Raw genomic sequence first — 13,621 nt, 5'->3', positions numbered from 1 at the left:
TTAGAATAGCAAGACTTTTTTCTTAACAAAATCCAAATTAAAAGGAGTTCTTAAGTTCACTATCATTATGAGTTCCAAATATTTTACAATACAAATATTTTTTTCTTTGTAACAATACTGAGTTTTTAAAGATATTTGAAGTAAAACAATATAAAAATATCATGAACATTAAGGTATTAGAAAGTATTATTATTTCATAATTTCTTTGCTTATGTATTGCTTAGTCTCACAAACCATGTACAGATTTTAATAATATTCAGAATTAAACTCTTTCATATTAGACTTACATCACTAGCAATATTCCTTGAACTTTTTGCAGCAACGATGGGAATTGCATCTGTCCGCAGATCATAGCCCTTAGCGAGGGTTTTCTTCCAGTCGGCTTTATAATGAGCCTTCAAAAAGGAAAAGATTATTTTATTATTTGATATTATTAAAGAGGAATGAGGCAGGATGCCAAAATGTTTCTTATAAAACATGTCATAACATCCCTTTCTATTAAGAGAATTCACAGAATACTAGCTTATCTTTTACCCATCTTTCAGATTCTTTTTAAAAATGTCAGTACACTATACATAATATAATCTCAACTGATTAAAAATATGTATATTTGTATAACAAAGCAAGGTAATTATTTGAATGTGATGTAACAAAAGATTTTCATAGTTTTCTATAAGTGTATAATGTTGTGTGTGTGTGTGTGTGTGTGTGTGTGTGTGTGTTTTACTGGGGATGGAACCCGAGGCATTGTTCCTCTGAGCTATACCCCCAGCCCTATATTTTTAATTAATTTATTTATTTTTGTGGTACTGGAGATGGAACCCAGGGGCATTCTACCTCTGAGCTACACCCCTAGCCCTATTTATTATTATTATTTTTTAAACAGGGTCTCACTGAATTGCAAAGGGCCTCACTAAGCAGTACCTGAAGCTGTCCTTGAACTGCGATCCTCCTGTCTCAGCCTCCCAAATGCTGGGATCACAAGCATGCACCACCACGCCCAGTTTAGTCTTTTTATTTTTTGAAACTGGGTCTCACTGAGTTGCGAAGGGCCTCATTAAGTAGCTGAAGCTGTGTGAGAATCACAATCCTTAGACAGATAATGCCGGGATTATAAACGTGGGCCACTATGTGCAGCTATAATGCTTTTGAGAAAGGTTTCATAATAAAGCATTTCAGAGCTAGAGGTGATGGCACCTCTTGCAATTCAGTACTTGCAATTCCAGTACTTGGGACTTGGGAGGCTTAGACAGTAGAATTGCAGGTTTGAAGACCGTCTCAACAACATAGCAAGACTCTTAGCAACCTAGTGAGACCCTGTTTCAAACTAATGAAATAGGGCTGGAGGTATGGCTCAGAGGCAGAGCTCCCCTGGGTTTAATCCCCAGTACCACATCAAAAAATAAATAAAATGTTGGGCATGGTGGCACAGGCTTGTAATCCCCATGCTTAGGAGGCGGAGACAGGAAGATCGTGCAGGTTCGAAGCCAGCTGTGGGGCTTCAGAGACCCTATTTCCAAATAAAAAAGTATAAAATAGGTCTGGGAGTGTATCCCAGAGGCAGAAGGGTTTCCAGGAACCAAAAATAAAATAAATAAAATAAAATAAAAATAAATAAAACAAAACAAAGCATTTTAGAGATATAGAAATATGTGGATAATAAAATAGAAATTCAGATTTTAATACTACCCAGTTTTGTAAGTGATATTTAAGCATTAAAATCACTTAAAATTAGAGAAACATTTAAATGGGCCATGTTATAGTTAGACATAGAAATGTCTCCTGAAGAGCTCATTTTTTAATATTTAGGGCTGATATAGCCAAGTCATGAGGGTTGTAATCCCAGCAGTGGATAAGTCCATTGTAATGATTGACCTTGGTGGTACCCAGGAGGCCAGTAGGGTGTGGTGGGGGAGGTGGTCCCTTGGGGTGTGGCCTTGGTGGATTGTATTTGGTTTCTTCTCCCCAGCGCACTCTCTTGCTTTCTGCCTGCACGGTGTGAGCGCAGCCCATGTGCTCTCTCTCCCTGTGCCTGCCACCATGAGCTGAGAGCTACAGTCTCTGGCCTCTATTGGACTGAGCCCGAAACCATCATGCTGGGATCACAAGCATGCACCACCACGCCCAGCTTCATGGTCAATCTTTTAGATAATAGCTGTAAGAATGCTAACTGGAACAAGCCCAAAACAGAAGTGATTACCAATAAAAGTGTATTTGGAGGTAAAACAGAACCTAATAATGTTAATAGTTGAACCATCTTTTTAAGAAATGAAAAGCTTCATCCTGCTCACTATGTTTGATTATGTTTGATTGACTGATTGAATGGAATGGGGGATATGAGCCAGGGGTACTCTACCACTGGTTATACCTCAGCCCTTTTAATATTTTATTTTGAAATAGGGTTGTAGAGGTCCTCGCTAAATTGCTGAGGCTGGCCTCAAATCTAGGATCCTCTTGTTCCAACCTCCCAAGTACTGGGATTACAGGTATACAACACTGAGCCTGGCTCTCGTTTGATTATGTCTTTTTTTTCTTTTTGAGATACTGGGGATGGAATACAGGGGCATTATACCTCCAAGCTACAACCCCAGTCCTATTTTTTATTCTTTATTTTGAAACAGGGTCTCACCGAGATGCAAAGGGCCTCACTAAGTAGTTGAGGCTGTCCACGATCCGCGATCCTCCTAATTATGTTTTTTTTTTTTTTTTTAGGTACTAAATATTGAACCCAGGAGCATTCTACCTATGAGCTACACCCCCAGCCCTATTTTATTTTTTATTTTAAAACAGGGTGTCACTAAGTTGCAGAGTGCCTCACAAGTAGCTGAGGCTGGCCATGAACCTGTGATCCTCCTGTCTCAGCCTCTTAAGTATTGGGATTACAAGTGTGTGCCACTACACCCGGCTCTGCTTATGTTTTAAAATCAGAATTTACCTCTTTTTTTTGTTGTTGTTTTTTAAGGCAACTGGGCATGGTGGTACAAGTCTGAAATCCCAGTGACTCAGGAGGCTAGGTAGGAGGATTATAACTTAGTGAAACTCTGCCTCAAAACAAAATTTAGAAAGGGCTAGGAGATGTAGCCCAGTGGGAGACCACTTGCCTACCATATGCAAGGGCCTGAGTTCAATCCCCAGTACTGCAAATAAATAAAACAATTCATATAGTGGATTTAAGCATTATCACCAATGATGTGTCTAACCTACCCAAGAGATAGGCTAGTTACATTGTTTTATAAGACCAAATTATTTGGGAAGTTTTAATAAATAAGGGAAACAAAAGTTATAGAAAGAAATACTGACCCTTACTACAGACCAAGCACTCCTGCATTTTCCAATCTTGTTTATCTTATTTTGTCCTAAGGGGGACACCATTTCCTAGACTGACTCTACTGCCCACTAATGAGTCATTGCCCATAGTTTGAAAACATCTATATTCAGCAACATTTTATGGTGGACTCTAGTCTCATATTGCATGATAAGATCCCAGCTAGGGACTCTGCTCCCCATGTGAGCTCTCCATGCATGCAAGAGTCACCCAGAGCGGGGAAGGAGAAGCCAACATAGGCAGTGTTAGACTGGAACCAGCCCGATACTCACATCGCTCATGTTGAGGGCATTGACCTTGGCTTGGATAAACTGAGGCAACTCAGGGTCGATGGTGTACTTGTGCTTCAGTTTCTCCCCCTCCACCTTGTAGTTGAGCTGCGGACGAAGGAGGAAGCAGGCAAAGGTCATCAGCTGACTTAACGTGAGTTTCACTAAGCACCAGCTCCTTCCAAAAGGAAGGCTGTCATTGGAGTTCTTTAGAGGTCTTACATAGGAAAGGAACCTGGTTTGATTATGTCTTTACAGGTTGTTTGAGACCCAGGCAGGGAGTCCAGACGACAGGTCATTGTGGTCAGTTTGTCCACATGAGAAGAAAAAAAAAAAAGCTGGAACTAGGGTTGATAGCAGATAAAAGCAAGCACTCCAGAAAGCTGGCTGAGAGATGATGCTGATGCTGACTCAGCAGATATAGTGCGTGTGGGGGTCTACCCAGGAAAATTTTAAAGATGACCACCACGCTTGGAGCTTGAGGAACTAGGTAGATGTTGATGGCATTTATTGGGGGTAGGAAGACTTAATATAGTGAGGGTACAATTTTCCTAGCTAACTAGAAACACTCATTGAGAAGTGACACTTTGCTCAGTACAAAAGAAATAAAAAAAACTACCATTTATGACCACTAAAATAGAATTAATCCTAAAAACATCTGCAGTATTGTGAGATCAGGGACCACCCTGGGAAATAAAGTCTGCAGATAATCCTCAGATCCAAGGCTAATACAGAGCTCCCTGCCTTCCAAAACCTAGGAAAAACAAAAACCAATCTTTCTTTGCTTTTTACTTACCTCTTTCTTTCTAATAAAGAAATCTTAACAGAAATCTGAAATCACTAACTGGCACGAGCCCTGAGCATTATAATTAGCCCCTGACTGCAAGAACAAGGGTCTTGGGCTCTGAAGTGAGACCCAGGATGTCTGCAACTAAGCTGCTAGTCTCCTCCCTAGAGGCCTTATTCTAAGATTGCCTCTCAGAACATGGAGCTGTTATGTAATAGGACATCAAGACTTTTCCGTATGTGCCTCCTGGGTAGAGCTATTGCAACCCAGAGCAATAAACAGCTCATTTCGGAATTCAGACAGAGTCACGGATGATAACAGTAATGTTGTCATTTCATATGTATAACGGGTAGGGGTCTGCTTATGGATAGCACAGACTCTTCATGTTTGGAAAATAAAGCACATTTGGAATGTATTCGTTATCCCTATGGTTTAGGTTCAATTCACTTCAAAATTAAAACGTGTCTCTTATACCTCTGAAGCCGTTTGTTTGTTAACAGAGATACTGCCTCACGTACTGAATCAAGCAGGCTGCTGGAGTGACTGGGCCACAGGGGGTTACTCATGAACAAACCCCTTTGCAGGGAAACCACGTACATCACTTAGCTGCTTCGTGTTCTGCTGAGCCAATACCATGCCCATGGAATCAGGCACGCTTGTGAACTTGATGGTGTCTGGGTGCTGTCGATATTTCCTCTCATTTAAGGCCTCGCCTGCTTTCTTGGCCTTCTCAACCTCCAGAGAGCCAATAGGGATCCAGCCAATGCCCTTGAGGAAGCTGTTGTATTCGTCTTTGTATACATTCTGTAAAAGAGGAGGCTTGTATGAGGAGACACCCAGGGACTATTCAAGGGGTGTCTCTGGGATCTGCAATTCTAGCCAAGGGGGGCAAGCAGCAATTCTTTTTCAGTATGCTAGCGACCGACTCCGTCTGTCACAGAGCTTATTATCTGGAATTCGGTAAAGAGAAAAGGCAGTTCTGTTGTTAGAGTGCATTATACAGTACGGAAGGGAATCTAGGTCACATATTTCCATGGGTACTGCTTAACAAAAATTCTCTTTTGACAATAAATTGGACTTTTCCTTTTGATTTTACCGAAGACTCCAAAACTTTGAGTTTCACCCACACTGTTCATCTAAATAAACTATTCCTGATCTCAGCTAGGCAGAGATAATTTCATTGAGCACTTAGTAAATTAATACCATCTCTTGTCTCCACAGAGGACAATTCTTACAGAAATCTGGTTCCTGCAGAAAGAAATGTCCTGAATGTTAAACACCTCCCTGTGTGGCTCTTGGTGAATCATGCTGCAAGCACAAAGCCTCCTCACTTCATTTTAGATGACTCATTACATGGATTTATATGGATGACAGTGTGACCTTGTGTTTAATAAAAAGAGGAAACTTTTCTGAATTCAGAAAGCATCAAGAATTCTCCTATTTTGCATTCTACAACTATCACCATTGAGACAGGCCGCAGCAGCACCTCTGGCTGAGAATCACGGTGGCTTACATAGTTGGCAGAATGCAGCTCTACCTCTCACCCATAAATTAACAAAGACAATGTCAGTGATTAGGATACATGCTCAGAAAGCCAGCAAAAACATAGCTCGTCTACCATGCCTTCGGTAATTTTCCAGCAAATGCTGCTTATTCTAAAGTGCATTTTTCAAACATCTTACTGCAGTTAGAAACCTAATAAAGTGAAGAGAAATTGTTATGCTTTAAGTACAAGCAAATGTGGGTCTGCTATGCTGTGCATACTTACATCACTCTGAATTTGATTCGCATTCCTTGTGTGCTCGAAGCTCAAGGCGTCAGGCAGGTACGTGTAATGATGCAATGGCTGTTTGTAGTTGACGTTGGTGGCCACGTCCTGGGCCATCTTTGCAGCAGTTATGCTAACCATGTCCCCAGGGGTATGGTAGCTGGTTTTGGTGTTCTCATAATTTTTCTTGTATTCACGATCAGACTGCAGTTTTGCCACATTCATGTAGTGGACCAGCTTTGGATCATCCTGGAGGCTTCTGAAACCCACATGCTTTCCTTTTGACTTCTCATAAGCTTCTTTGTATTTATACTGCAGAGACAGAATTTGGTTAGCAAAGTCCTAGGCATTGAAAGCAATAGGGCAGCAATCATATTTGCACACAAAGTCACTCAGAACACTGACTCTTAGAAAGAGTATTCAAGAAAAGTGCAAACCACATACCCTTCAGAAAGTTAAGACTAAAAACATTTGTTGCAAACTCTGCTGGGTTTTCAAGAGAATGTTACGATGAACTTAAGACCAGTTTTTTCCCCCTTTGCCTTCACTCCTACAAGTGATTTACATGTAGAATTATATTTATTTATTTATTTATTTATTTATTTTATTTATTTATTTTTTATAAGTGGAACATATTGAGAGTGATGTACATTTACATTGTGCTTCATGCCCTTCCCCCTCCTTTTCCCTCCCCCACAATAGAGAGTGTCCAGGTTAATCGTGTTGTATTTATGCTATTACACATATTCATATGTAGCTCCTCCATTGAACAACCTCAGCTTCCTTCCTCTCCTATCCTTCCATTTAAGCTTTGCTGAGATTTCTCCTCCATCATCTGGAGTCCCTCTGGTATTACCACTACTCCCTAGCTTGGGCATATTAGAGAAAACATATGTCCCTTCTCTTTCTGTGCTTGACTAATCTCACTTAACATAATGTTCTCTAGTTCCTTCCATCTTCTTGCAAATGCTATTATTTTATTCTTCTTTATAGCTGAATAGAATTCCATTGTGTGTATTTCCCATAATTTTGCAATCCATTCATCTGTTGATGGAGATCTAGGTTGGTTTAATATTTTGGCTATTACAAATTGTGCTGCTATGAACATGGGTATGCATATTATGTTTAAAACCAGTTGAATTTTTGTGCTTCATATGAACATGACACCTTCAAAATCTAAGACCAATATCTCTTGGTTTAAAAATATTTTTAAATTAATTTCCTAATCCAATATATGATTTCACATCAGGGATGTGAATACCAGCTGTACAGGTAGCTGGACCTTCACCCACCCCACTTATCAGCAGTTCCTCTCCAAGCTCAAGACCAAAAAAGCAGTATATGAATTAAGACACCATAGTAAGGGCAGAAACATCTGTGGGTTTTTCTCATCAGTAAAAAAAAACTAATTAAAAAAAAATATGTTCCAGGTCTCTCACTTTTGGGATTAGGAACTATCCTGTAATAGGTCAGAACCTCATTTTTTTTAAATCTTTTGAATAACTTTATTTTTGGAGAGTTCCATAAGTTCCATACATAAAATGACACACCACTGTTGACAATGAAAAAAAAAAAACCACAGCATTTGATCATTTCCAGCTTTATAAATTAAAAAAAAGACTCAGTTACAACAAAATGTTTAGATATTTTAGCAAGTATCAACTTGCAGGACCATAATCACATTTAAGCCCCTGACTTATTGTCAGTGGAAAAAATTCATACTGCATCTAGTTACTATGGTTTTTCTAAGCATAATCACAGCTGATTGAGTGCAATGTGGTATACAATAAAATTCATATGGATGTCACACAGTGACAGCATTGTACAAGTAACATTAATGACCTCCAACAAACACGTGTTAAAATTAGACTGGTCAAGCTAAATGGAATGTTGGAGCCAAACAGAAATGTAGTGGAATTAAGATTGTCTAATGACACTTGAAACTATACATTAGAATGACGTGAAAACTAAATACTGGTGGGCCCTATCAAAATATTAACAGTGACCATTACAGCACTCTTAAAAGGTTAAGAAAATCTAGCAAATAAAGATACTACCACTTTAGAGAGAATATAAAACTTTATATGCTTTAGCATTACTGATTTGCTTTAAATGAGGCACTTAGGACTGGGAGGATATTGCAGCTTTTGCTTTGAAATGAAGCAGATTTCATGCTGGAATGCAGCATCCTCTTAGGGTATAAAACCCTCGAAATGAACTACAAATACCTCTGTTCAAAAAGCAGGATATTCCGATCACTTGAAGTTGGCAGTAAATAAAATATCAGCACCTTTTAGCTAGGTTGCTTAGAGGGACAAGCAATGAGGTGAGGACTGTCCTAATTCAGTGCCCGATGCTGAAAACAGTCTATGCATAAAACCCCTACTTACTACAAAGAGGCAATGGAGAAGGCCAGAGAGAGTTTTTCAAATTCAAGCATAAATTAAAGATGTAACACTACCTAGTCCCTTGCTTACAGCATAAAGAAACACTGGCAATAACCTATTAACACGTGGATGCATGTGCTTCTTTCCAAGTTTTTTGTTTTAAAAACTTCATAGAGTAAGAGGAAAGGAGGAAGAATGGATAGGAACATTTAAAATGGAATGGAAAGAGTTTGGCTCTTATATATTTGAACAGTAAGATTTTTTTTTTTTGGTGGTACTGAAGTTCCTGGAAACCCTTCTACCTCTGGGCTACACTCCCAGATCTATCTTATATTTTTATCTGGAAACATGGTCTCTTAAGCCAGTGCAGCTGGCTTCAAACCTGTGTGATCCTACTGTCTCCGCCTCCCAAGTGCGGGGATTACAAGCGTGCGCCACCACGCCTGGCGAACAGTAAGATTTTTAAAAGAGCTACACTGGTTGCAAAACAGATTAAAACAAAGCTAGCTGCACACAATTCAAATATAGTTTCCCTGGCATAAATGAAGACCAGGTGGCACAAGATGTAAACAGAAAGCTACATGTGTTTGACTGGTACTACAAATCATTGAGTCAAAAATTCAGAATAAACGTGGCTTGCACTTCTTACAAACCATTTACAATTATGGTAGGAGAACAGGGCACCTAAAGAGAGAACAATCCCTATCAGGCACCAGCAGCGTGTCTTGGCACAAACTGACCAAGGGATTTCAGCTTAGTTACTTACTTGGTACCATGACGGTCATGGTATCCACGGTAACTATTTGATATTTTATATAAAGATTACAAACATGGTAAACCTGGATTTTCTGCCTTACAACTTTATTGCCAGCCACAGCATGTGTTCATTTGGCATTGGTTTCAAGGCCAAACTATTTGTGTACTGTGAACATTCAGAACTTAAATTTTCCAGTTCATCTAGTACTCTTAAGTTGGAAAATCGACTAGACCATGTTTGGTTTCATTTCTTTGATATTTCCTGGAGGGTTATAATTTTAACAAAAGTCCATATGACCACATGCTCTGACACCCACCTCCCTGAACACCCAAAACAGATACAAAATTAAAGTTAAAAAAAAAAACAGAAAAATACCCCAAATACCAAGTATTATAATAATAAAAAGAACCATCATGAATCTTTCATTAAACTGAAGCTCACACAAACATAACAATCACAAATTTCAGTAGTTTAGGCTGCAAATTTAAACACTATGCAAATATATACAACAATAGTAACTCTAGGTTCAAGAATAAGGGCTTCTCCCAATGCTAAATTCATACTCAAATGCAGCCTGAGCTTTCCTCTAGTTCCTATAAATCTACTTTAGAGAACCTCTGTTTTTTTTTTGTTTTTTTTTTTTTTTTTGTTGTTGTTTGTTTTGTTTTGTTGCGGGTCTGGGGATAGAACCCAGAGGCATTTGACCTCCGAGCTACACTCCCTGCCCAATTTTTTATTATTTTGAAACAGGGTCTCACTGACCAGTGGTCTCACTCGCAGAGGGCCTCACTAAGTAGCTGAGGCTGTCCGCGAACTGCGATTCTCCGGTCTCAGTTTCCTGAATGCCGGGATTACAAGTGTGAGCCACCACGCCTAGCTGAGAACCTCAGTTTTTATGCAAGAGAATTAAAATCCACTTCAACCCTACAGACACTGAGCTCACACAGTATAAGTTTAGACTTATAAACCAAGGTTTAGCAGGTGAGAGGATTATCGAGTAATTACCAAGTCTTAGTGAAAGCACTATTCAATTGTCAAGGGGTGAGGGGATAAAGATTTTCACCTTCCACTTAAACTAGAAATGTATTTCCTAGTTTGTGTGTACACTGTGCACAAAGCTTAGAGTAAGACATTCTCAGTATCACTCTGACAAGAAGAGCTGTAGAGTCCTTTTACCCTTATCTCCAAAGTGAGCTGAACACATGGTTGCTCCATTTCGTCTCTTCTCTCAAACCAAGACTGTAGCCCCTGCAATAGTGTGTGACAGAAAACCCTGCAGGGCATGTGTGCTTTTTGAAAATATAGTTTCGAATCTCAATATCATGAATGGGGAAGGAGGAGTAGGAAGGGAGCCGGGGGAAAGCCCACCAAATGCTGTGTGCATGGATTTCACTGTCGCTATTCACTACATTATGCTGTGAGATTCACATCATAATGTAGACCACAGTGCACCAAAAAAAGTATAAAAAAAGAAAATCTGGTTTCAAAGATGGAAATGAGTATAAGTATATAATTTTTATTATAAATGAAATGGGCCTTACTTTCCCTAAAAAAATATAACGTCCTAAAAAAAGCGGGCTTAATTCCTTATTTGGTTTATAAAACTATGTATGCTTGTGTAATGTCTTTCCAATCTTTTTTTTTTTTAAATCCAGTCAGAAGGCAGGCAGTCATGTAAATCTAACACGCAAGTGTCACTCAGGGTATTCTCGCTGAAGATGAATGTGGGCTGTCGGGAAAACGTGTCAGCACAGGCGGTCTGGACTATGCATCAGGCGAGACTGCTGCTGTCATTTTATGACAGCTCTGCCAACTGGGGTCAACTCAAAAGAATCACAGGAATGTTTAAAAAGTGACAGGTTTTCAAAACAATGCTTAGTGGAGAATGTGAATCTGATTAATTCAGCACATTGTTTTAAACGAGGTATCCATTTAAATAAGCACACATTTGATTATTTTTTTTTTTTAAGAAGGAAGGTCATCACTCAGATTTCACCTAAAACTTTTTTTTTTTTTTAACTCACGTCACTGGCAATGTTTCTTGACGACTTGGCTGCAGTGATGGGAATGGCATCACCCAAGACATTGTTGCCCTTGGCTATTAAATCATGCCAGTCGCGTTTGTAACAGACCTGAGATGGGAGAGCAAAAAGAGGGTCTTGTTAGCAGGTTGCATGTTCATCAGCTAAAGTGATTCTTCAACTGCTGAGGTTGTTTGATTCTTTTCCAGAAATAAGCTATAGGAATTCCCTATCGCACATGCTCTTCAACCAAGAAGAACGTTTCACACTTTGAGTGTAGCAGGAAATTATTGGAGTCTGCACTAATTATTCAACCAAATCTGGTTTGTGCACATATTAAAGAGGGGTATAGAAAAACTGGGGTGGTTCAAGCAGAGAGCAGAAAAGGTCGTGGAAACCCTGGTATGTGCGGACCTACAAGAGAAAATGAAGATGCTCAGGCCTATGGAAGGAAGGTCAAGAAAAGACCTCGTGGAAATTTTAGGGTTGTCGTGAGAAAGATACCAATGATTTCATTGACTCTCATATTCCAAGAGATATAAGGTCCCCCACTTGAAAAACTAGGAAAACTAAGCATAACTTTTAGAGATGGTGAGTGCTACATAAAGAAGAACATTATATTCTGCACCGTTGTTCTACCTTAAAAATGGCCAACTCAAGAGGCAAAGAAGCATCACCGTGGGGTTTGCTCTACCAGGGGCTATGTGGGAAACTGAACTAAGTAAATGCCAAGGCACTGTCTTCCTCTTACATTCTATTGTTATTGTCAGATCTGGGTTCCACACTTCATCCAAGACCCTACTTACATCACTTATATTGTAGGCATTGCACTTGGCCTGGAGAAACTGTGGCAGGTCAGGACTCATAGTGTATTTATGCTTCATGTCTTCTCCTTTAGCTTTGTATAAGATCTGCAGGCACAGGCACAAAAGATGTCATGCATTACACATTGTACAAAAAGGGAAATCTGTCAATTATTGCTTACAGGAGTTGTTTCTAACATAACCCCCCACTATTTTTATTATTAAAAAATCATTGCAGAAGCTGGGCATGGTGTCACAGGCTTGTAATCCCCGCGCTTGGGAGCCTGAGACAGGAGGATCGCACAGGTTCGAAGCCAGCCTCAGCTACTTAGTGAGGCTCTCAGCAACTTAGTGAGACTCTGTTTCCAAATAAAATATAAAATAGGTCTGGGAGTATAGCCCGGAGGTAGAAAGCCCCTGGGTTCCACCCCCAGTACCACACACACACACACACACACACACACACACACACACACGAGAAAAACACCAAAAAAAAAACATTGCAGGCATTTTATTTTTTTATTTTGAAACAGGGTCTCGCTACATTGCTGACCGCCTCGCCATGTTGCTGAGGCTAGGTTCAAACCTGAGATCTTCATATCTTGGTCTCCTAAGGGATTGCAGCTGTGCGCCACCGTGCCTGGCTGATTCATTCCTTCGGTACTGTCCTTACAGTGTTCCTTTGCTAGCAGTGTGCACTTCCCGTATTTGCCAGGGAAACTCAGGAAGGCAGCTGTGCTTCCCGCATACGTACTTACTCAACACGAGCCTCGCCCACAGTGTTCATCTTCAGTATGGTGATGCTCTGTGTATGTCCCTGCCTTGGTCGTATGCACCTGTCCTATACTGTTATTTCCTATATTTTCCTGGCTCTCATCTGTTTCACCTTTATATGTATCATTAGCACATGATATGGTTCGTGGAACATGGCAGGTGTGCAAAACATTATTAAATAAATGAATGAGTGAATGTTTGTAATGTGCTTTTAATTTTTCTATATATCAAGCTTTCCTTTAGAAGTTTTGACTTTAGACAGAGCACATATACTGCTTATGGACAGGCAGCTGAACAATACTAATACTCTCCACCAGGACATAAATTAAAATGTCTCTTGCTGGGCATGGTGGCACCTGCCTGTAATTCCAGTACTTGGGAGGCCGAGACAGGAGGATCTCATATTTGAAGTCAGATTCAGCAATTTAGTGAGACCCTCAGCAATTTAACAAGACCCTGCTTAAAAATAAATTTTTAAAAATGACTGAGTATAGAATGTCCCTGTGTTCAATCCTCTGTACCAAAAAAGAAAAAGCCTCTATGTATGCTGAATTCTGAGGAGTAAAGACATAATACATTGTCTGCAATCTTAGCTTAATTTCTGCATATGTGTGTGTATGCAGTATTGGAATAGAATATTTTGCATCATGTCAAACTTACTATAATAACAGTCTTTTAAAAGCAGTTAAAAAGGAAAGTGTATTTTAAAGAAAAGTAAAAATGCTTAAGA

The 13,621-nt window shown here is 39.6% G+C and overlaps 1 protein-coding gene across 2 annotated transcripts in view; it reads right to left on the bottom strand.

The window, feature by feature from the left end:
• NEB (nebulin) overlaps positions 1–13,621 on the bottom strand; it is a gene marked incomplete at both ends in the record, with an annotated part of 222,697 nt that overhangs the window by 159,426 nt on the left and 49,650 nt on the right. For both annotated transcript variants that reach the window (XM_080719851.1, XM_080719850.1), the window contains 6 exons: positions 288–395; positions 3,598–3,702; positions 4,979–5,185; positions 6,150–6,461; positions 11,318–11,425; positions 12,121–12,225. In XM_080719851.1, the coding sequence (XP_080575977.1) occupies positions 288–395; positions 3,598–3,702; positions 4,979–5,185; positions 6,150–6,461; positions 11,318–11,425; positions 12,121–12,225 (945 nt within the window). The remainder of the gene's footprint in view (positions 1–287; positions 396–3,597; positions 3,703–4,978; positions 5,186–6,149; positions 6,462–11,317; positions 11,426–12,120; positions 12,226–13,621) is intronic.

Source organism: Muscardinus avellanarius, assembly GCF_963383645.1.
Source record: "Muscardinus avellanarius genome assembly, chromosome: 2".
Lineage (NCBI taxonomy): Eukaryota > Metazoa > Chordata > Mammalia > Rodentia > Gliridae > Muscardinus > Muscardinus avellanarius.
This window is presented reverse-complemented; position numbering and strand designations above follow the sequence as displayed.